This window comes from Lampris incognitus, chromosome 16 (assembly GCF_029633865.1).
Source record: "Lampris incognitus isolate fLamInc1 chromosome 16, fLamInc1.hap2, whole genome shotgun sequence".
NCBI classification, from domain to species: domain Eukaryota; kingdom Metazoa; phylum Chordata; class Actinopteri; order Lampriformes; family Lampridae; genus Lampris; species Lampris incognitus.
Genome location: NC_079226.1, coordinates 12,757,255 through 12,782,031, shown reverse-complemented (window position 1 = coordinate 12,782,031; position 24,777 = coordinate 12,757,255). Strand labels below are relative to the sequence as shown.

At 46.1% G+C, this 24,777-nt stretch overlaps 1 protein-coding gene across 1 annotated transcript; it reads left to right on the top strand.

The window, feature by feature from the left end:
• Positions 1-12,099: 12,099 nt before the first annotated feature.
• On the top strand, positions 12,100-21,682 carry LOC130126578 (leucine-rich repeat and fibronectin type-III domain-containing protein 2). The gene is made up of 2 exons (XM_056296162.1): positions 12,100-13,475; positions 20,683-21,682. The coding sequence occupies exons 1-2, from the start codon at positions 12,100-12,102 to the stop codon at positions 21,680-21,682; spliced, it is 2,376 nt and encodes a 791-aa protein (XP_056152137.1).
• The last annotated feature ends 3,095 nt before the right edge of the window (positions 21,683-24,777 follow it).

Here is a 24,777-nt window from a genome sequence, read left to right as displayed (position 1 = left end):
TACACAGGGCAGGTGTGCATCTATACTTAATTTGAGTCATTTAAACTCCATATGATGTCGTTTACTTGCATCGCTGTATCGGTAGACACACACACGCACAAAAAAAGAAAACCCCACCTGTCAATGCACAATTCTCCATTTTTAGGTTTCAATTCATTATCAAGCTTCTTCCGTGTCTGCATGCTGTCGAATGTCCCTGACACGCTAGCGTAACCCTTCCCGTAATGAAATGATCCGCTTTACCTCCACCGATACGTCAATTTGTTCCTGAGTCACAGCTGGCGTGAAGGCGACGCTTTGTGGATGAATCACAGCTGGTATCAAACATTCCAGATTAGCAGCACAAACGTGGCATTATTCCTGCCTTTCAGCGTCTGGGTTTTCCTGAATAGGATGATAAACGGAGCTCTGGGGCTCCTTTTTCCAGCACATGTGTCACCTCAAGCATTTCTATTTTCCCCCCAATCCGCATTAACCTGTCTTCTAAATTATCCTGTTTAAACAAATTAGCTTTTTTTTCCCCTCTTATTTAGTTTTTTTTTTTTTTTAGTTTTTACACAGGGGCACTGGCTCGCGGACCCGGTTGTCTCAGTGCAGCACCCCTCTGAGAAGCTTGATGGATTCAGCCCTTAAGCATTATTACCAATCCATTTCACCAGGAAATTGGTAAAAGTTGCTGCGGAGAAGTTAGGGATTAAGGTGCATCCGGGGAGAAGAAGCCGAAGCGAGATCGTTCCTGGCACGCCTTGCAGCAGGCAGACACGAGCCAACCAGAGAAAGGGCTAATTAGCAAGGCAATGGTGAAGAAAGACGGGGGGAGGGGGGGGGGATGAAAATAAACTCATTTTCACCTTCTGGCCCCAGGTAGCATAAATGAATTTGAATCTGTTACGTGCACTCGGGACTCCCCACCTGTGCTAGCATTCATCGTGGTGCAACGGGGGCTTTTATCAAATACCAAGGGTGGTGAAGGGCGGTTGAGCTAATCACACTGTGGGGGTGGGGAGGGGGGGGGTCGTGGTGGAGGTGGAGGCGTTGAAGATATGGAGATGATTAGCGCTAGTGAAAGGTAAATGGGATGAACAAGAGATGGAAGGCAGCCTTGAAAACAACTGACATTTCCGAGTACGGATGGTGTTGAAGAATTCAGTCGTGTCATCTGCTGAATGATCGTCTGAGGTGAAACGGTGAAGGAGTGGATGTTTGTGTTAAGTGGCACCTGCGTTGCAGCGTGATCATCCGCGTCTATTAAACCTGATCCTCTTTTAATGCGTTTGATGAGTGGCTTGTTAGATTGATAGAGGAATCGTGTGTAATTGCTCCTCGGTGAAGACATCCGGAAGAGCCGCTCATTGATCGAGACAATGCTCAGTTGCAGGCGCTCACTGCTGAGTAATGGTTGACCCGTCATGTTGTCTCGTTCAGAAGACAGAGGGGGTGTGTGTGTGTGTGTGTGTGTGTGTGTGTGTGTGTGTGTGTGTGTGTGTTGTCCACCCCTAATGTTGACCACACTGATTTCCTTGGTTTCCAGGGTTCCAGTATGTATTTCTGTTCTGGTCATACCGATGCTCACCCTTTCCACGTCATCTCAGGCACTCGTTCAGCTTGCAGCGCCTAAGTGCAACGCTCCACACAGTTTAAAAAGTGAGTTTACAATGGGGGGAGTCCGGGTAGTGTAGCGGTCTATTCTATTGCCTACCAACATGGGGATCGCCGGTTCGAATCCCCGTGTTACCTCCGGCTTGGTCGGGCGTCCCTTCAGGCACAGTTAGCCGTGTCTGGGGGGTGGGAAGCCGGAATTCGCTATGCGTCCTGGTCGCTGAACTAGCGCCTCCTCTGGTCGGTCGGGGCGCCTGTTGGGGGGTGTAGCATGATCCTCCCATGCGCTACGTCGTCCTGGCGAAACTCCTCAGTCAGGTGAAGAGAAGCGGCTGGCGACTCCACATGTATGGGAGGAGGCATGTGGTAGTCTACAGCCCTCCCCGGATCGGCAGAGGGGGTGGAGCAGAGACCGGGGACAGCTCGGAAGAGTGGGGTTAATTGGACGGGTACAACTGGGGGGAACAAAAAGGGGGGGGGGGATCCACACCAAAAAAAAAAAAAAAGAAAGTCAAATGAAATGAAAAAGAAAACATGAGCCTCCTGTGTTGTCTATAGGATCAAATAGCAGTTTAAGAGCACTACACATGACGTGGCCCTCGCTCTCATTCTGTCAGCATCATCAGCTAATACGGGAAGCTGAGGGAGGGATATTTCAATCCGTTCAGTAATAATAAAAGGATGCACCGCCCTAAACTCTTCACCGTTCCACCACATGCATTTGCTCATTCTTGAGCTGGATCATGATTGGTAGGTGCTATTGAATGAATCGTGCCAAGGGAAGAACGATCCTTCTTCTCCCTCTTAGTTTTTGCCCAACAGATGGTATCACGGCTGTGCAGAGACTCTAATCTAAGGTTCCCTTTCTCCACAGATCTCCTCTTAAAGTGTGCCATGCCTTTCACAGTCATGTCTTCCTCATATAGTAGCTTCTCTGTTTTCTTTTGGGGGGGGGGGATTTTTCCCCCTTTTTTCTCTCCAATTGTACTTGGCCAATTACCCCGACTCTTCTGAGCCTTCCTGATCGCTGCTCCCCCCCCCTCCCTCCCGCCGCCGATCCGGGGAGGGCTGCAGACTACGACGTGCCTCCTCTGATACACGTGGAGTCACCAGCCGCGTCTTTTCACCTGACAGTGAGGAGTTTTACCAGGGGGACGTAGCGCGTGGGAGGATCATGCTATTCCCCCCAGTTCCCCCTCCCCCCCCCGAGCAGGTGCCCCGACCACCCAGAGGAGGCGCTAGTGCAGGGACCAGGACACACACCCACATCCGACTTCCCACCTGCAGACACGGCCAATTGTGTCTGTAGGGACGCCCGACCAAGCCGGAGGTAACACGGGAATTCGAACCGGGAGCTTCCCTCTGTTTTTGTTATCTAATTTACTCTCGTTCTGTCATTTACCCCCAGTCCTTTCTCTTCTATCAAGCTTCTCGGCCGTCGCGCTGTGCCATCTATCTGGCTCCGTCTCCTCTTCTGTCCGTACCAATGGCAGAACATTTCCGCAGGAATTGTGAAATGGCACAGTGTCTTTTCACCGTACAATAAAATCTGAAAAGAAATTGGCCCCCTATACTCTTATGAACTCCTCCAGACAGCCATTACTGAGCAGCTGTAGACCTCAATGTGCACATGGTAATCAAGATGAGTGCAGGTTTTATCTAAATATTATGTATGGCATTTCACACTGGTATACACTGAATGGAAGAGGAAAAGAGGAAGGCCAAAGAGGAGGTTTATGGATGTGGTGAGGGAGGACATGCAGGTGGCTGGTGTGACAGAGGAAGATACAGAGGACAGGAAGAAATGGGAACAGATGATCCGCTGTGGCGCCCCCTAACGGGAGCAGTCGAAAGTAGTAGTAGTAGTAGTCGTAGTAGATACACTAAATGGATTGGGCAAACAGTACGATACTCTAACACTGAGTCTTAGTATGCCTTTTGTATTAAATACAGAAGCTTGATGCCCTGTAAGCACGTTATAGGGTTAGTGGTTGTGTCAGGAAGAGCATCCAATGTAAAATTTTGCCAAATCATTATGCGGCTTGACAAGACCGTACCGGATTGGTCAATCCCTGGGTTAACAACGACTGCCATCGGCGCTGTGCCCGCACAGGGCACCGATGGAACCTATCAAATCTGCTGTGGCGGCCCCTGGGAAACAGGGAACAAGCCGAAAGAAGAAGAAGATACTTTGGAATCCAAACCACAGTTCATCATAGTTTCTAAGTTACTAAACCCAACATGGCTGCTACTGGTTAGCGCTCATCTAGCTCAGAACATATCTGGCTAAACGTAGACCACTTTTAGACCAAACTATTCAGTTAATTATTACATAATTAATGTGTCGCCCAAACAATGTGTCGCCCGAACAACCTTTAACTGTCAAAGATACACAGTGCAAGTCCACATAAATTGTGCTATGGTATTTACCTCTCCAGCTAAGAGATCGAGACATTTGCTAGACTTTCATTTTTCAACCAAATTTAAGCCAAGATAGTAAATGCAATTTAGATGACTTTTAGATGTGTAAATCAACCTAAAATGGCTTAGTGGGCGAGGGTCAAAGAAGAACAGGCCTCTTGCAGTTCATAAACCTTTATTCTTTGACAGTGAGACCCAATGTCTGTATGTGGAAGAGAGAAAAAAGTTTGATTTTTTCCCCCCCATTGTTTATGAGCACTTAACTTCACCTTCATTGTGTCAGTTCACATTGGTTTCAATCAGGTTCATCAGTGCCTGTTTTTTTTTTCTACTAGCTTCTTTGTCCTTCAGACACATTTTGCAGGCTGTAGGCTTTGAGTCTTTACAGGCCTTGAGTAAATTGAAGGGAATGCCAGGGAACCAGCGCTCTCCCAGCATTTCAGTGCTCTTCTGATTGGACCCCCTTTTCCCCTAAAAGGTCACTTCTGGCTCCCTTCACCTTGGGTTTCTTTGCCCAATCACCACCGCACTCAAACCCAGATGATAAATGCTTTTCTAGGGGACTGTTCCAAGGCTGAAAATTAGTTTGAACTTTTCAAACTAATCCAACCAGTGTTTCACATAGATGGGGTTGCATTTCCTACTGTATTAAAGACCTCTGTTTTATTTGTATAATTCGGATATACAATGCTTGTCCAGAAAGATATTTTTCTTACAAAAAAAAGGAATATTATTCAACTTCAACAATTCCATTTTTTTCTGCCCCACTTTCCAGCTGGAGTTATTGAATATCATGCATCAAATTAGTCCAAATGGGCATCTGTGTCTGTCAGTTTACAGCTGTGGATGCCCTGTTGGGGTTATCTGCTTTACACTGAGAAGGTTATAGGATGCAGCAAAACAGCAATTATCCAGCTAACATATATGTCTCGGGCAGAACTATGACCTTTACAGTTTGTACTGTTACTCCTCAAAAAGAGGGCCCTTGTTCAATCTCAACCCATCTGTGTTGCCCCCCCCCCCATCCCATCTGTGGGGTTTCTCCTAGAGATACAGTTTCCCAAAGACATGAATATTATATGAATTTGAGTCTATATGGCGAGAGACTGCTTGTGTGTGTGGACCACATGATGGACTGGTGACCTGTCCAAGGTTTCCCACTTATTTCTGCCCAATGCATCCTGGAATAGACTACAAACCCCCACAATCCTGAATCCCATTAAGCGAGTATAGACTATGGATGTATGTACATGTAACTAGATATGTATACATACATACATAATACATGTGTACAAATATGATTTATTTATACTTAATATCGAGATATATTTATTTTTATCCAGCTATTCAGAGCTATTCTTGGACTGACTGAAGGAAGGGCCAGAAATGATGCAGATTTCTAATACTCTACTCTAAATAAAGTGAGTTAGGAATAGGGAAATTTAGCTTTTTTTATTATCAGCTCCCTCAAAACATTATGCTGCTTGTCTATACTTTATTAATGCAACCCTTTTCTTGTCAGAAATTGAGCTGGTTATGAAATAACTTAATTTAATTTTAACTAGTTTGGATAACTTTCTTTTTTAAATATTTATATAGCCTAAGGTAGTTCATAAGTGTACTTGGTACCAGAACACCTTAGGCCGAAGATCAATGATAGGCTTTGTGGTCGTATCATCAGATCTGCGGCCGTATGTTTTGGACACTCGGGTGAAGAGAGGAGCAGAGCAGAGCTGTTTTCGTGTATCCTAAGGGAGGCTGGGGACATGGAGTCTGAGTGGGCCATGTTCAAAGCCCCTATTGCAGATGCAGCAGGCAGCAGCTGTGGTCATAAGGTCATCGGTGCCTGTCGAGGCGGCAACCTAAGAACCCGCTGGTGGACACCAGCGGTGAGGGAAGCCGTCAGGCTGAAGAAGGAGGCCATTCGGGCTTGGTTGGCCCAGGGGTCTCCTGAAGCAGCAGACAGGTACCGGGAGGCCAGAAGGACTGCGGCTTCGGTGGTCGTGGGAGCAAAAACTCAGGTGTGGGAGGAGTTCAGCGAGGCTATGGAGGAGGACTTTTGGTTGGCCTCAAGGAAGTTCTGGCAAACCATCCGGCGACTCAGGAAGGGGAACAGGGCTTGACTCGGGCTGTGTTCAGCCATGGGTGGGAACTGTTGACCCGGACTGGGGATATTGTCGAGTGGTGGAAAGAACACTTTGAGGAGCTCCTGAACCCGGCTAACACATCATCAGTGGAGGAGGTAGAGTCTGAAGACTCAGGGGAAGCCCCACCCATATCCCTGGCAGAGGTCTCTGAGGTAGTTAAAAAGCTCCTCGGTGGCAGGGCACCAGGTGTGGATGAAAATCGCCCTGAGATGCTGAAGGCTTTGGACATTGTTGGGCTGTCTTGGTTGACAGGCCTCTTCAGTGTCATGTGGAGGTCAGGGATAGTACCTGTGGAGTGGCAGACTGAGGTGGTGGTTCCCATATTTAAAAAGGAGGACCGGAGGTTGTGCTCTAATTATCGGGGCATCAAATTGCTCAGCCTCCCTTGGAAAGTCTACACTAGGGTGCTCGAAAGGAGGCTCCGACCGATTGTCGAACCTCAGATCCAGGAGGAACAATGCGGATTCCATCCTGGCCATGGAACAACGGACAAACTCTTTACCCTTGCAGAAGTGCTGAGGGAGATATGGGAGTTTGACCAGCCAGTCTACATGTTTTATGGACTTGGAGAAGGCTTACAACTGTGTACCCCGGGACATGCTGTGGGGGGTACTGGGGCAGTTGCTACAAGCCATCCGGTCCTTGTATAACCAAAGTGACAGCTGTGTCCACATTCTCGGCACAAAGTCAAACACGTTTTCGGTGGGTGTCGGACTCCACCAAGGTTGTCCCTTGTCTCCGATTCTGTTTGTGATATTCATGGACAGGATCTCAACGTGCAGCAAAGGTGAGGACTGTGTCCATTTTGGCAACCTCAGAATTGCATCTCCACTCTTCACAGATGATGTGGTTTTGTTGGCTTCATCAGAACACGACCTCCAGCATGCATTGGGGCAGTTTGCAGCAGAGTGTGAAATGGCCGGGATGAGAGTCAGCACCTCCAAATCTGAGGCCATTGTTCTCTACCGGAAAATGGTGGATTGCTCCCCCCGGGTTGTGGATGAGTTGTTGCCTCAAGTGAAGGAGTTCAAGTACCTCGGGGTCTTGTTAATGAGTGAGGATAGGATGGAGCGGGAGACTGACAGTTGGATTGGCACAGCATCAGCAGTAATGCAGACATTGTACCGGACCATTGTGGTGAAGAGGAAGCTGAGCCGGGAGGCTAAGCTCTCAGTTTACCAGTCAATCTTTGTTCCAACCCTCACCTATGGTCATGTGCTTTGGATAGTGACCAAAAGGGTGAGATCGCAGATACAAGCGGCTGAAATGAGTTTCCTCTGTAGGGTGTCTGGGCTCAGCCTTAGAGATAGGGTGAGGCGCTTGGACATCCGGAGGGAGCTCGGAGTAGAGCCGCTGCTCCTTTGCGTCCAAAGGAGCCAGTTGAGGTGGTTCGGGCATCTGATCAGGATGCCTCAGGCACCTTCCTTTGAAGGTTTACCGGGCACGGCCAACTGGGAGGGGACCCCGGGGTAGACCCAGAACTTGCTGGAGGAACTGCATGTCCAATCTGGCCTGGGAACGCCTTGGGATCCCCCAGGAGGAGCTAGAGGGTGTTGCTGGGGAGAGGGACGTCTGGAATGCCCTACTTAGTTTGCTGCCACCGCGACCCTAACCCGGAGAAGTGGCTAAAAATGAATGAATGAATGAACATAGCTTAAAGGGCTGTTAATATATTTCATGGCACATCTATGAGCAAAATATCAATATTTAATACTTCTTCAGGTACCCGGTATGCTTTTGAACTTTGACGTCACAGTAGAGTTCAAAGTAAAGTCTGTGAAGCTTTTTTTAAGAGTGAATATTTTTTTCGTAACTATTAAATCATATTAAACATGAAACACCATATAACATCGTTGGCAGCAGAATGAGGTCCCAGCATTAATTTCTTCTGTTTGAAATGGACATTTCATGTCCCACTTTTCCAGTTTTTTTTAAGTTCTGTGGAGGCTCCATAGTTCACATGCTTATTCCTGCCTGCTTTTTCTCTCCAATTATCCCTGTATGCCATATACTCCAAATGTGGTAGCACTACATGGTTTAATTGCAAACCAGTATCAGCAAGGAGTGGGGTTTCCATGCGTCCTACCTCCCACAATCACGAGTCATTGAAAACCAAGGTTCACTCATGAAGGGGGTATTGCGGAAAAGTCAAAGATAAGGCGTGATCATGCTGCAGCCAGCATCTCAAACAATGAATAATGGATTTTAGTAAAAACCAGCAAAATTAAAACTCACCCATCCCGCCATGTGACTCTGCTGGGAATCGAGGCTGGCTACCAGGCCAAGTTTGTCATTAATAAATGTGCTTGAGGGAGAAAATAGCTGATTGAAATTGATTTTTAAATTTTGAGTGTATTAGGAATGAATGATACAAATATCTGGGGGAATTTAAGGCTCATTGGACGCAGCCAAGTGTGGCTATCCACTTCGTACCCGGGTATGAGAGGTGTTGAGATATTCACGCAAGCATGCATATGTCATCAGCCAAATCTGCGGCGTGTACCACCCGCTGCTTTTGGGAGGTTTTTCGCGCTTTGTCGTCTTTTGCCATATCTATGGAGTTTACCGCCTGCTACTGCAGAGATGTAAGAGAGAGGAAGAGGAGAAATAGACATGGAGGAAGACCAAAGGCTAAAGAAAAACAAACAGAGCGAGATGCAGAGGGTGATAGACACTGTATTATGCTGTACATCAGCGTTTCTCAACCGAGGGTCCGCGGACCCCTAGTGGTCCGTGGTGTAATTGCAAGGGGTCCGTGAAAATAAAATATCTTTAAAAAAAAGATCCTATGACATTTATAGAAGGATTATTTTAGGATTATTTTACTCAAATGTGACTGAGACCTTTATCTACCTAAACAATAAAGGGTAACAGGACTTTTTTCTCTAATTACATCTGTTTCACAAGTGTAATTTATTGTATTTTAACAAGAGATCTCGCTCCCGTTTGCATTGTTAAAAGTTACTGCATAAAAAGTCTGTTGTTACATATATCTGAAAGTTACTGAACACATATTCTGTTTTGTTACATATATCTGAAAGTTACTGAATACATATTCTGTTTTGTTACATATATCTGAAAGTTACTGAACACATATTCTGTTTTGTTACATATATCTGAAAGTTACTGAACACATATTCTGTTTTGTTACATATATCTGAAAGTTACTGAATACATATTCTGTTTTGTTACATATATCTGAAAGTTACTGAATACATATTCTGTTTTGTTACATATATCTGAAAGTTACTGAATACATATTCTGTTTTGTTACATATATCTGAAAGTTACTGCATAAGAATTCTGTTTTGTTAACTATATCTGAGTTACAACTGAAAGCTCTTATTTTTGCCCCAAAGAGTGAATAAAAGTTATAATGCAATTTAAAATGCAGTTTCTACTGTTTCTATCAAATTGCAACCCCCCTCCCCCAAGATCAGGTGGAGGGGTCCTCAGGGTAGAGCAAAAATACGCAGGGGGTCCAGGACCCCAAAAAGGTTGAGAACCACTGCTGTACGTGGATGACGCAAAAGGGGATCTAGTTTCTGGCGCAGTCAGAGGTGTCAGCAGTACTTTTTGCTGATTTCGGGACATGCGGTGCTGGCGGTAATCGGGCGCAACAGAGGCGCAGTTGTGAAAGGGTTTGGATCAGAAGGGATACATGAGTGGAGGGGGGGGGCTGTCTTCAGTTACAGCCAATCAAACCAGCTCCTCGCGTTCCCCACGGTCACACGTGCACGGAATTAACATCGGCGAATATTCGCCTCCCGTTTACTTTCATTCTGTGCAAGCAGAGGGGGGGGGAGGAGGAGGAGGAGGAGAAGGGGGGTAAAACACGCATCCGCTGGCAAAGCAAATGCGCATCTTCGCTTCGCGCGGAGTTCAGCTTCGGTGAACTTGGAGCAGCGAATTCGTTTCGCCACCGGAAGCGAATGTTTTATTCGCCACTTTGCGAACACAGGACGGAAGTGAACGGGAGGCAAAAATTCACCAATGATCATTTCGCATACGGTCGTCCGGGTGGTGTAGCGGTCTAATCCGTTGCCAACCAACACGGGGATCGCCGGATCGAATCCCCGTGTTGCCTCCGGCTTGGTCGGGCGTCTCTATAGTCCCAATTGGCCGTGTCTGCGGGTGGGAAGCCGGATGTGGGTATGTGTCGTGGTCGCTGCTCTAGCGCCTCCTCTGGTCGGTCGGGGCGCCTGTTCGGGAGGGAGGGGGAATAGCTTGATCCTCCCACGCGCTACGTCCCCCTGGGGAAACTCCTCACTGTCAGGTGAAAAGAAGCGGCTGGCGACTCTACATGTATCGCAGGAGACACGTGGTAGTCTGCAGCCCTCCCCGCATCGGGAGAGGGGGTGGAGCAGTGACCGGGACGGCTCGGAACCCCCCCCCCCCCAAAAAAAAAAAATTTCGCATGTATGTAACCGTGCAGCATGCTCTCTGTCATGGCAAAATGCCACTTTAATGGACTGCAAAAGTCCAGACCGGCTAAAACAGAACAAGCTTGTCCCAGGAGGAAACTGATGTCCTTGTTAGGGAGGTGCCAAGTGCGCATACAAGACCCAATTAACAGCAGTTCCGATGTGATGTGATATGAGACAACACACAAACATGACTAGCTGACAGGCTGCCATTTAACGTGTCTTCGTTCTCACCGGGGTCTGTCTTTCCTGCGCATCCCGTGACCACAGCAGGAGACCTTCAATGGTTGTGATCGCGGCTCAATTAGCCGAGCCAATCACGTTGTTCTTTAAGGTCAAAATATTGAAATCCCTGTCACCGTTTTAATTTCCATACATTGACTGTTTATATCGGAAAACAATGATACACGTCCAGATATTTTGTTTTGTTATCAAAAAGGTTTAGGATAGTAGTCACTAGTTAAATTATTCACAACATAGGCCAACACAACACACACAAAAGTGGCTTGTGTGATTTTGGATAAGTCTATGCTAAGTGCACCCCTGCCCATAAAGCCCGGAAACTTCCACACAACGCCTGCGTCCGAGCTAAGACGCGGTCTGATCAGGCAGAGACGCAGGTGCAGTATTTGGTTTTATTTGACACCAAAACAGCACTGCACCAACTGATTTTGACTGACACGCCCTCTACTGCGCCCCTACACCTATTTCGGCACAAATGATGTCATGGAGAGCCCAGAAATTAGCAAACACGCCCAGGCGAGAGAGAAAACACCTTGCGCCCAACTAAACTGTCATTGTGTCTGCATCAGCCCTACCACCAGCCTTGCACCGTCCGGAAGCTAGAGCCCCAGAGCCCCTAATCATATACCTCCTTGAGGGTCGGTGTGTGTGGCTTGCCTGTCTAGTACTACAATTCATCCATTACACACCAAGGTTCTGGTCGATGGTTGAAGTGATGTCAGGTTCACTGTGTGCAGAGATTATCTATATGTCAGCATATCTTTAATGACATCTTAAAAGCATCTGTGTCAGTAAAGTTCCTATCATTAACTTCTTCAGAGTTCTTAATCCAGGGTGTTATTCGACAGAAACCCCCCCCAATATTTCCCACACATTTGCATTTGCAAAATGGAAACGTGAATGTTACTGATGGAAAGTCTTAAGCGAAGTCTTCATGTAGGCATATTTGCCGGATCCGTCTGAGACCATTATAGATTTTTATCTGCCCCATATTCTCGATGACTTCACACAAAGTACACCCAGCAGTATGCACAAAACACACGCATGCAATTTTCCTTACAGGAGGGCACAGCACTGCAATATCTTTTCTCTAGATGTGAAAATTCACTTCCTGTGATGCAAGATTAAAGTGGACTATATTACAGTGTCAGTAAACAACCAGATATTTCCTTAGAGAATCGTCTCCTCAATACCTTTCCTATAACATGTCTTTTTTCTGCTTTTTTGTTTTGTTCTGTTCTTTAGGTGCCTGTGTATAAATTAACATGGACAAAGTGGTCATCATTCTCCTGCTCCTGGGAACCGCAGTTATGATGGTCCATGCATGTCCAAAATACTGTGTCTGCCAGAACCTCTCAGAGTCCCTTGGCACGCTTTGCCCCTCCAAAGGCCTGCTTTTTGTCCCTCCAGATATTGACCGACGAACCGTGGAGCTGCGGCTGGGCGGAAATTTTATCCTCAAGATCACCACACAGGACTTTGCCAATATGACTGGTCTTGTGGATCTCACCCTGTCCCGCAACACCATTAGCACCATCCAGCCTTTCTCCTTCATTGATCTCGAAACCCTCAGATCCCTACATCTTGACAGTAACCGGTTAACTGAGCTGGGTCCAGATGACCTGCGGGGCCTCGTCAACCTCCAGCACTTGATCCTTAACAACAATCAACTAAACCAGATCTCCAAAGCAGCCTTCGATGACCTATTGCTGACACTGGAGGACCTGGATTTGTCATACAACAACTTGCGCAGCGTGCCTTGGGAGGCCATCCGCAAGATGGTCAACCTCCATCAAATGAGTTTGGACCATAACCTTATTTTCTTTATTGCTGAGGGGACTTTTACAGATCTGGATAAACTAGCACGCTTAGACCTCACCTCCAACCGTTTGCAGAAGCTTCCCCCGGACCCCATCTTTGCCCGTTCCCAGAGCAGTGTGGTGATGAGTACTCCCTATGCCCCTCAGCTTTCCCTAAGCTTTGGGGGGAATCCTTTGCACTGCAACTGTGAAGTGCTGTGGCTTCGCAGGTTGGACCGAGAGGATGATATGGAAACCTGTGCTTCACCTTCCAGTCTGAAAGGGCGGTACTTTTGGTCAGTTCGTGAAGAGGAATTTATTTGTGAGCCCCCTCTGATCACCCAACACACACACAAATTACTAGTGCTGGAAGGCCAAACAGCCAGCCTGCGCTGCAAGGCCGTTGGCGATCCAATGCCAATTGTACACTGGGTCGCTCCCGATGACCGTTTGATAAGCAATTCTTCACGAGCAACAGTATATGAAAATGGGACCCTGGACATTACAATCACCACAGCTAAGGATTATGGCACCTTTACTTGCATCGCTGCCAATGCTGCTGGGGAGTCTACTGCCTCCATAGAGCTGTCTATTATTCAACTCCCCCACCTGAGTAATGGAACAAACCGTACCACACAGTCCAAGTCAGGGCTCTCTGACATCACCAGCTCTACCAAGATCAGTAAGGGGGAGCCAAAGCCTCTGCCAGAGAAAGTGGTGTCTGTATCAGAGGTGACATCTGTCTCTGTTCTCATCAAATGGACTGTTAGCAAATCAACCCCAAAGGTCAAAATGTACCAACTTCAGTACAACTGCTCTGAAGATGAAGTCCTCATTTACAGGTAAGAATGACTGTTGTTATAAGAATAAACTGGCATGATCCATACCAAACCACAATTCCCTCCTGCCCCCTGAAGTCCCGCTACATTTGGTGGCAGTGGTGGGATGCATATGTGTTCAGAGGAATGAGGGGGAGCTGGTATGCAGAAGCACAGGGGCGCACTTCCCGAAGGAGGTGAGTAGTGTAACAGTGTACGACCATGGATGTGTAGACTTGCTAGCCCTTGGCTAACGGGTTGCACCCTTTAGCTGACTGGTTAGCATGGTTGCCAGTGGTGCGGGGAACCCAGGTTCGATTCCCTCCTGCCCCCTGAATTCCCGCTACAGTATCATTCAGTATTTAACATCTTAGACTCGATTCGTATCAAACTTGAAAATGATTTGTTCAAACAGGATTCATTTGTCCACTTTTCCCAATACGGATAACTACTAGCTTTCCGATCTAGTCTCTTTTTAGATCACACCTCTTCCTATTGAGGGGAGGAAGCTGGCATTACTCAGTGTTAGCATTTGAAATTATTCAGAGACCAATAGTGCCCACCAAAAACATCTACTGTCAGTCAAAAGACGTACAGCTGCGGCTTTTATTGCAAACATCAGAGGATAGCTGTTGCTAATCCGTGTCCAACACAATTGATTACAGCATATTAACACTCGCTAGACAGAAATGGAATAAGCTTCTGTTGCTAACAAATTATGTCTGCATCCAAAACCATCAACACTAAATAAATGACCCCTAAAAGGATATCGGCCTTTGTTTTCACCCTCGTCCTTCCTCTGCCGTATTCCCATTGTGCCTGACAATTTGGCCCTTTTCACAGTAAAGATTTAAATGCCAACACGTGTTCATAAACTTTTTCAAATCTGTCACTCGTTGACACCTGATCGGGTATAATGTTACTGCTGATGTACAAAGCTTGAAATCATTCCCCTCTATTAGGTGACCATGCAGGGCAAAAGCATTTAGGGAGCAACCATTAAGGAAGGATGAAATACCCCCAAAGGATTTATACCAGATTTAGAAGTACTGGAAGTAGTGGTAGTGTGTGTATGTTCTTATAGGGTGTCCAGGTAGTGTGGCGGTCTATTCCATTGCCTTCCTTACCAACACAGGGATCACCGGTTCAAATCACCGTGTTACCTCCGGCTTGGTCGGGCGTATCTACAGACACAATTGGCTGTGTCTATGGGTGGGAAGCCGGATGTGGGTATGTGGACCTCCCCCCCAATGTGGAACCCCCCCCAAAAAAAGTAGCTTATAAAGAGGTTTCATTTTATTTAACAAGTCCCAGAGTTAATTTTTCATTTCAGAATACACTCATTTAGGCATAACTTGATGCCCAATTGTTACTATGAACATCCCTGACACGATGTCAGTTTGTTTAAAGAAATTAACAATCCTTTTCGTTCTTGACCCTGGGTTGCCAAGGATGGAATCTGCTTTTAATAACAGCGGGCGAGGATGTTTCGTCTAAATAATAAGTAGCTACTGCACATTTGAAGTCTCAAGGGAAACCGAAGTGAAATCGTTACCCTGAATCAATAATTTAAAATCTCGCAATAAAGAAAAGATTACAAGCTTCCACTTCAATTTACCCCATTCAGTTTGCTCAAGCCCATTAAATAGAACCTTGGAGACTGTAACTTAAAATCTTTGAACTCTCTCAAATCAATAACCCCATACTGAATGCAACAGCAAAAGCAGTGACCAATTCAACAAAGATCGTTTAGCGGCAAGCAGAATGAGAATCTGATTTATTGCCAAGTACAAGAACATACAAAGAATTTGTCTTGGTATGTTGGTGCAAGAGGGAAAAATTAACAGGTCAACTGTTAAAAGTAACAGGGAGTGCGAACGAGAGGTGAAGAGGAGAGGTCAGGAAGGGTGGAGTGGGTGGAGAAGAGTGTCAGGAGTGATTTGTGACAGAAGGGTACCAGCGAGAGTCAAAGGGAAAGTTTACAAGATGGTTGTGAGACCAGCTAAGTTATACGGTTTGGAGACAGTGGCACTGACGAAAAGACAGGAGCTGGAGGTGGCAGAGCTAAGATTTTCACTGGGAGTGATGAAGAAGGACAGGATTAGGAGCGAGTATATTAGAGGAACAGCTCAGGTTAGACGGTTTGGAGACAAAGCAAGCGAGGCAAGTTTGAGATGGTTTGGACATGTGTGGAGGAGAGATGCTGGCTATATTGGGAGAAGGATGCTGAATATGGAGCTGCCAGGGAAGAGGAGAAGAGGAAGGCCAAAGAGGAGGTTTATGGATGTGGCGAGGGAGGACATGCAGGTGACTGGTGTGACAGAGGACAGGAAGAGACGGAAATGGATGATCTGCTGTGGCGACCCCTAATGGGAGTAGCCAAAAGCAATAGTAGCGGTAGTAGTAGTAAAGATCAAAATTTAAAGAAAATAATAAATAACATATTGATACAAGATGAAATAAAACAAAATAAAAATAAAAGTAAGATGCAATCAACACTGGTTCAGAGTTGAACATGAGACCACATGGCGGCCCCCGATGCCCGGCGCTGGGTGGCAGGAGCTGTGTTTAGAGAAAGTTAAAATTAGAATTTTGAGAAGTTATTTACAGAACAAGAGCTATTTCCAGGGTGGTGCAGGTTTTATGCGAGGTGTCCATGTACAGACAGCACAGTAGGGACGATGGGCGGGGGGGGGGGTGCATGATGAAGCCATGGAACTTAATGGCGAGTCAATTTAGAGGATTGTCACTGAGGATGGATTAAAGTGGCAACAATTGGATGCAAGACCATCCAATTAGCCGTCTCTTTCTGCATGACTTCACGTCGACTTCATAGTTCATTTTTTCATGTCTCAGCTAATGCTGTTATTCAGTCCCCCCATTTTAGTAAAGCACGGCATGAACCGTTCGGATATGGTTTAGTACAAAACATGAATTCTTCATATTCAGGATGTCTCTGTATTCCATCGGCCGGATGCTGTTAAAACCACAATGGATTTCCCCCCCCAGACATTTACTAGCCACGGCGTGCCAGCAACAATATCTACTGTATCTGAGCTGATAAAGTGGCTCGAGGGTCTGCAATGAAATTCAGCTGCAGTATATGTCAGCCGTTAACCTTCTCCAACATTAAACACTGAATGGTAATGTACCCAAAACCTCTTACCAAATCCTCTCTTTACCTCCACCAATGAGCTTCAGCAGAATATATGACTTGTTTGGGGAAAAGGATATTGGATTCTATATGGGGAGGTGGCTGACTGATTATTAACTGTGAATGAGATTAGAACTGGCTCGGTGAGAGAGAGAGATTTCTCTTTTTCAGGTCCTCTGAAAGGAACTCATCATTTTCCAGAATGCAGCAATAGGGTGTATTTATCTGATTTTCACATTCTCTGACTTCATGCAGTTTGGTTTTTTTTTCCATGCAGGAGCAACGAGAACAGCAATTTTAGTTTTGTTTTTTGTTTTTTTCCAGTGACAGCAACATCGAATGACTTATTTCTAGGAGACGTTTTCATTGTTTTTTTGTTTGTTTTGTTAATGCATGCTGACCATCTGCGGGGTGTAACACTGGAAATGGCAGCTTAATCACATATATATTTTGGGAGGGGGGGGATTTTCCCCCCCTTTTTCTCCCCAATTGTATCTGGCCAATTACCCCATTCTTCTGAGCCGTCCTGGTCGCTGCTCCACCCCCTCTGCCGATCCGGGGAGGGCTGCAGACTACCACATGCCTCCTCCCATACATGTGGAGTCGCCAGCCGCTTCTCTTCACCTGACAGTGAGGAGTTTCACCAGGAGGACGTAGCATGTAGGAGGATCATGCTATTCCCCCCAGTCCCCCCGCCCCTGAACAGGTGCCCCGACCGACCAGAGGAGGCGCTAGTGCAGTGACCAGGACACATACCCACATCATGCTTGCCACCTGCAGACACAGCCAATTGTCTGTAGGGACGCCCAACCAAGCCGGAGGTAACACAGGGATTCGGACCAGCGATCCCTGTGTTGCGAATAGACCGCTATGCTACCCGGACGCCCACATGTTTTTGTGTTGTTTTTTTTTTCATTATTGTTAAGATGCAGCATGGATGTACATCGATGTTAAATCATAAAAATTGCCTCCATTTCCTTTAGATAACATTATAGTTTTAAAATGTCTATTTACAATGTGTATTAGTGAATCCTCTCCATTTATCATCTGCCTTCTAGTTAGCAACCAGCTTTAAAGTTTTTATTGCCACATCACAGCAGCCTGAGCAGCACTAATTTCAGATTTTATGCATTGTTCTTAACCCGTTAAATTGTGAACACACTGTAGGCTTTATCCCGTAATGTAGCACAACCTCAAGCAATTGATTACAGCCTCCGAAACAATTATGGCTGCGCATCCTTGTGGGTAATAAATGTCACAGGGTAAATTAGGCTATTTTTCAAAAGTTGGAATAAGAAAAAAGCGGTATTGCACTAGTAACGTTACAACTTCATCGCTGGAATATTGCGCCGCACTGTATCCACACCTATCCAGCCTCTTTACATGACCTTCAGAGCATCCCGGCGTGCCTCCCTCCCTCAAGTGATGATTAAAAATCAATCGGAGCCGTGTGTGTGTGTGCGCGCACGTGTGTGAGACAAGGGAGGCAGCACAGCCTCCCCCTAGATAGTGAGGGGGTAGTTAAAGCAGAATAAAGGAATGCGCCAGCAGCAGCAGCTCCTGGTAATATACCGACCACCACTGTAACAGTAGGAGCCTCCTAACCGTGTGAGAGCAAAGGTGTTTCTGCATGTAAGATAACAGCAAGGCATCACTCAATGAACAGATGACTGGGTGTAGGAGGTCTTGGTGCACGCTCAATAATCCGGGTAAGGAAATCAAAGAAGGGTGAATCAGTTCGTCTGGATACAATGTTTCAGACACGTTTCATCATTCAACTAACCGACGTCTTCGGCCTAAACTGACTGCAGGTATCCCCACCCCTTATAAACAGTACAACACAGCTGCATAACGACTGAAACCAATGACCAGTTTCACATGCAAATATGGTGTGACCATTCACTAGGGTTTCGATGGCCATCGATGAAACTGGTTGTTTGGTTTCGCATCTGTTGGCATCTCGCAATGTTGTGATTGCAGCACTCCCTAATCCTCTGTGAATAGTACACATGGCCATTGAAACTCCAGTTAATAGTCACACCCATATTTGCATATGAAAGTGGTTGATGGTTTCGGTCGTTAGGCAACTGTATTGTACCGTGCTGTTTATAAGGGGGGGGGGTACCTGAAGTCAGTTTAGACTGAAGATGTCAGTTGAGTGATGACAGGTGTCTGTCAGTAAACGCTGTATCCAGATGAACTGATTCAACCTTCTCTGATGTGTGTAAGAGGCTAATAATTAGCCATCGAGTTCCTTTTTGCCCATGCATCTCTAATTCCTGCTAGTTGTCAGCTCAGCCATCTTTATTACCCTGTTAAATCTATATGTGGGTTTTAATGTCATTAGGATATGTAGAGAATGCAAGGTTATTCTAACATACTCACGTCCCTACCCAGAAATATCATTCAGAAGAAGGTGCCCCTGAGAGCCAAGTTAGATCTGCAGTGTTGGCCACGTCCTTTTCACGTGTCATTATACGTTTTTGGCGCTGCAGGTGTTTATTAATTGAAAATAACACATCCACTAAAGCCGCAAAGCTGAGATCCTTCTTTCAACACGTACTGCAGATGTAACACATATAACAGACGCACTGCGGTTGGATTGTCGTTGAGTGCAATGCAACAGCAGCACGCTCTGCAAGAAAGGGCAGTTATTTGGCGGAGACAAACTGGAAGATTAATTGATTAATCAATCAATCAATTAACAGGGATCTCTGTGGTTGTCACTACGACATCTTAATATTCTATTAGCAATTCCCTCTCAACGCACTTCTGGATCGGTCCTCTTAGCGTGGCACTTGGCCAGTCTGAATAGAAACTGTCCCATCGTGGCCTTCTAATGGTTGTCTAACCTTTGGGGTGCAATTAAAAGGAGAGAAATGTAGTGGTGTTGTCCGGTCCGTTTAAATCTCGCCATGACGAAATGTGTTTGCTCTAGTGCTCACAACTGTGCGATGGCTGGTTCGTTGGATTGAACCCATCTATCACTTCTAACTTGTCAGCATAGAATAAACAGCGGCTCTTCCTGCGTCTTCGGGAGTTAAAGAAACCTCGGGTCTAAGCTTCAGTCAGACGGAAGTGTGATTCTTTTGAGGAATCGTGCTTTTAAGGAATGTATGTCTAGTCTTAATTAGTGACTTGAAATAATCATGAGTTAATCTGAAACAACCAATCAGGGCTGAACAAATTCACTGAAACCGAATACCTGTTGTTACCCCCCCCCCAAAAAAGAGAAAAAAAGAAAAGGAATATATATATTATAGGAATATATATATTTTGGGAGGGCGGGGGGGTAACAACCGGTTATTTGGCTGTTACCCCCCCCAAAAAAATACACACACACACATATATATATATATATATATATATATATATATATATATATGGTACCTTTTTTGGGGGAGGGACAACCAAATAACCTGTCTTGTTACCCCCCCCCAAAAAAGTACCATATATATATATATATATATATATATATATATATATATGTGTGTGTGTGTTTGTGTGCCCTGTTTTTTTTTGGGGGGGGGAACAACCAAATAACCTGTTGTTACCCCCCCCAAAATATATACATGGGGTTGGGGGGGTAACAACAGGTTATTTGGTTTCAGTGAATTTGTTCAGCACTGATTGGTTGTTTCAGATTAACTCCTGATTATTTCAAATCTCTAATTATGACTAGACACACATTCCTTAAAAGCACGATTCCTCAAAAGAATCACACTTCCTTCTGACTGAAACCTGATTGCTTACGGCATGAAACGGGCGTGTGCTGCCTCATAAAGAATCTACTTGGATTGTTTTGCTCCTTATTTGCTGAGCACTTTCCCTACCATTGAGTGTTTCTTTTCACAAAGTTTATATATATAAAATCAAAGTGACCATTTTGTAATTGTAACTCCAGCTGGAAGGAATATTTCTTAATTAATCTGTGCTTGCAAACAATGACTTAGCATGTCTGATTATGATCCACACCAGCCCATCAGGATGAGTCACTGTTGCTGTTTTTTAACCTTTGTGGTGACTTCTTGCCGTAAGAGTGCCATACTATTAATTATTGTCTTTGTCTTCCCCTAGAATGATTCCCATGGCAAACAAAGCCTTCTTAGTTACTAATCTGGTCCCAGGGATGCAGTATGACCTGTGCGTCCTGGCCATCTGGGATGACGCCACCACCACCCTCACTGCCACCAACATTGTCGGCTGTGTCCAGTTTATCACCAGGGACGACTACCCTCAGTGCCAGTCTCTCCACAGCGGCTTCCTGGGCAGCACCATGATTCTGGTAATCGGTGGCATTATTGTGGCCACGCTGCTGGTGTTCATAATCATCCTCATGGTGCGCTACAAGGTGACCAGTGGCATCCAAACGCACAAACTACCCACCGTTAGCAACACGTACTCGCAGACCAACGGCGGGCTGAACAGGCTCAACGGCGCTCCACCGCAGGTCAAACCAACCGTGGTTGTGATGCGCGAGGAGATGGTGGAATTCAAATGTGGCTCGCTCCAAAGCAGCGTCTCCTCCTCCTCCTCCTCCTCCAACTCGTTGGACAGCCGCATCAGCAAAGGGGGCCGCGACCGCTACAGCCTGCAGGAGAGAGAATGTAACACGCTCCCCAGCAGCAAGTTCAGGAGGCACGGGCCTAGCGCCAAAGCGCGGCCCAACTTGGACCACCTTTTAGGGGCCTTCGCCTCGCTGGAGCTGCGAGGTGTTGCAAAGGACAACCAGGGGGCGACTGCCTCCTCCTCCTCCACCACCACTTCAAATGCGATGATGGTGGTGGCTGTGGCACCTCCATCTGACAAAGAGCCCCTGCTCGGAAGGGCCGAATCCACCACCATGTTGGGACGTCTCCTCGGGTTTCCCCAAGAGGGTAAGCCCAAGAGGAGTCACTCCTTTGACATGGGCCACGTGGGGGCCACACAATGCCTCAGCAGCTACCCACGCAGGATCAGTAATATCTGGACTAAGCGCAGCCTGTCTGTCAATGGCATGCTACTCCAGTATGATGACAGTGAGGAGGAAAAGCCCACTTTTGAGAGCTCTGAGTGGGTGATGGAGAGCACGGTATGAAAACCTTCAGGCCAGCTGTGGGGGTCGGGCTAAACTATAAATGTATTTCAGGAAGCAAATGGAAACTGAGTAAAGGGAGATTGATTTCCCTGGGGGGCATCAGCTGTATTGCATGAAGTTCATCCATGTGAATACTATTGTCCTTCTGTCCAAGTAATTATGTGAAAAAAAGACATGCAAATTGATGGTTTCAATTCTAGGGCAGTGTGTATGTGCAACTGCGTTTGAAAGATGACGGCATTTCAAAACAACAAGGAAACTTGGACTGTGCAGACATATGGAGTAATGCCTAATCCATAGGGAGCGTGGAAGCGTTTCTTGAGAAAAGGGGGGGGGGGAAGAGGAGAAATTCAAAAAAGGATTTGCCCCGTCTTTATCAAAAGAATCCAATGCCAAGAGGATTTGCCCCGACTGCATTGCAATGTCTCAGACTCTCAGCATGATATTGGACTACTGCAGCAGTAGAGGGATCAGGAGAGCAAATTATAGAATTAAAAGCCTTTTTTGTTTCATCTGGGTTTTATATCATTTTTAGTATTTATTATTTGGGATGATGTGTCACTGGGAAAAGGTGAAGCTAAGATGTTGATGGTGTAATTCTCAGTGATGGATGAGAGACATATAATTCACACTTAAGACCTCCTCCAATAAAGTCATTTCTCATCCCTTTGACATTATTTTCTGACAAATTTACGATTGACCATGTGATTTAATTTCGAATTACAACATGAACGGTTGAGTTCTCTAAATATCAGTAACGCCAACCAACAGCCCAACCATCTTAACATTTCTACCTCAGGTTAGGTATCGTATGAGGTGACTTGCCACACAAGAAGGGATGAAAATACTTCAACAATGGCCAAATGCATGAAATGGTTTCACAAATGGGGCAAAGAGGAATGTCCTTTGGATGTTTACGGATGCTGAGGAAAATCCTTTGGATTTCGTTCGTCCTCGGCTCAGGTCGTAATCCCGCAGAATCGTTCTTCAGAAAGCTTTGAGGACATTATTCGAGACGGTAACACGCGAGAGCGGTCTCTGGGGATAAAACATCGACGTAAACAGCACGTTGGTTTCATGGTACTGAATAAAAGGAGTGTTGTTAAGATTCTGTGGGGACCTGGGCTGGGGGAAGGAGGAGGGGGGGGGACCCTGTTACACGTCAAATGGCTGGTTAGGGGAGGAAGAGGAGGAAGGAAGACAATTTATCTTACCACAACAAACTGATTTTACATGAATGCACAATAACGCAGAGACCTGATTTATTTAAGCATCGTTTGGCTTGACCTACCAGACGTGCGTTTGTACCTTTATCCTGTCTCCTTCGCAGTGGAGGTGTATTTTACAGTAGTCATACTCGGACAACCAGTCGAACACGGCAAGCATTTGGATTAGCGTTTCTTCTCTGTTCAGACCTATTACCAACTGAGCCATCTCTACATACACATAACATTTCGATGCCTTTTCAACATCCTCGTGTCTCTGTGGCATTACAATACGTTGGGTTTTTCCTCTTTTTTAATGTTGTTTTCTGCTCTCGGTGTACCAATGTTCTGTATATCGGCATTTTTTTGTACAATAAGTGGGTGAGAGTGTAAAGAGGGAAACTGTGCAGTAGTAATTTTATTTTCTTGTCCAGCAAACAATGAGAAGACATTTTACTGTGGTGTACCGACTTGGTCGCTCTTAGTTGGCTCAGTGGGACGGGATTACGCGTGGCATGGCAAGTACTGGGATACACAGAATTATTACCCTTCAGGGGGCAGGGCTGTCCGCTCTAACCATGTCGTTTCTGCTTGTGATATCATGTAAGTGTTCCTTTCATTTTGATAACTAAGAACACTATATAAGTGTGTACTTGACTTGACATAGTCATGAATCTCACCCGAGGATGTAGGGGGTAAAAAAAAAAAAAGGAGAAAAAAATGTTTCTGTGTGAAAACATTTTGCTACAAAAGGATATAAAATATTGATAATTCCTTTGAACCGAATCGGGGTCTTCTGTGTTTTACTTGTCGTGCATCAGATTATATGCGATTACGTTTGGATATTAAAATGATAAAGTGCTTCAACTTTTCCAGGATCAGTCTCGTCAAAGGTCCCATGAAATTAAAAAAAAAAAGCATTTTCATTCTTTCTTTTTTTGGGGGGGGGGGTTCCCCTTTTTCTCCCCAATTGTACTTGGCTAATTACCCCACTCTTCCGAGCCTTCCCGGCCACTGCTCCACCCCCTCTGCCTATCCGGGGAGGGCTGCAGACTACCACATGCCTCCTCCATACATGTGGAGTCACCGGCCACTTTTCACCTGACAGTGAGGAGTTTCACCGGGGGGGGGGGCGTAGCACGTGGGAGGATCACCCTATTCCCCCCAGTCCCCCCGCCCCTGAACAGGTGATCTTCTCCCACCAAACTGGAACTAGCCGATAGCATATCGATGTCCCACATACTTCAAAAATGCCCAGCTATGATTGGCTGTCAGTCAAATCAATCTCCCTCCCCTCACATTGAAATCCCACCCGTCCGTTCTGCTTCGTTCAGTTCTACGTATGGCAAAGCGCAGAAGTTTCCAGTGCTCGAAACGCCATTTCACGGGGCCTTTCACTTCAACTTCAACCCCACGTTTGCCAAAAGCGTTGCAGTATTACGCCAAAACTGCACGGTAGAAGACAGGGGTGTCCATCTGGCCTCTGCAACGTGTGTTTATTTTGGATGAGCCAAGAGTTTTCCTCCAGCGGACCAGCTGCTGTAATCAGGCCAGTCACTGCTGACTCACCTCAGCACTGTCCTCATTACAAATCACTGTTACAAGCAGCTCCCGGCCGGAGCCCATAATAAGGCCTTAATTCATATAATCTGCCAGGGAAGGTGCTTACGCCAGCACAGAGCAAATATAAACTCACAAAAGACCGGCCGTTGCGTGATAAACTGGACATGGGCACCTGCTCCAGCCTCAAGAGGGGCACGGCCATATTTGGTACCATACCGCTCTGTGTTGACGTGACCATGACATTACACTGTCTACAATACCTGCTCAAATGCCCCCAAAACACATTCTGTCACGAGAAGCCGGGTGAATTAAAGGAAAACCCTGCCT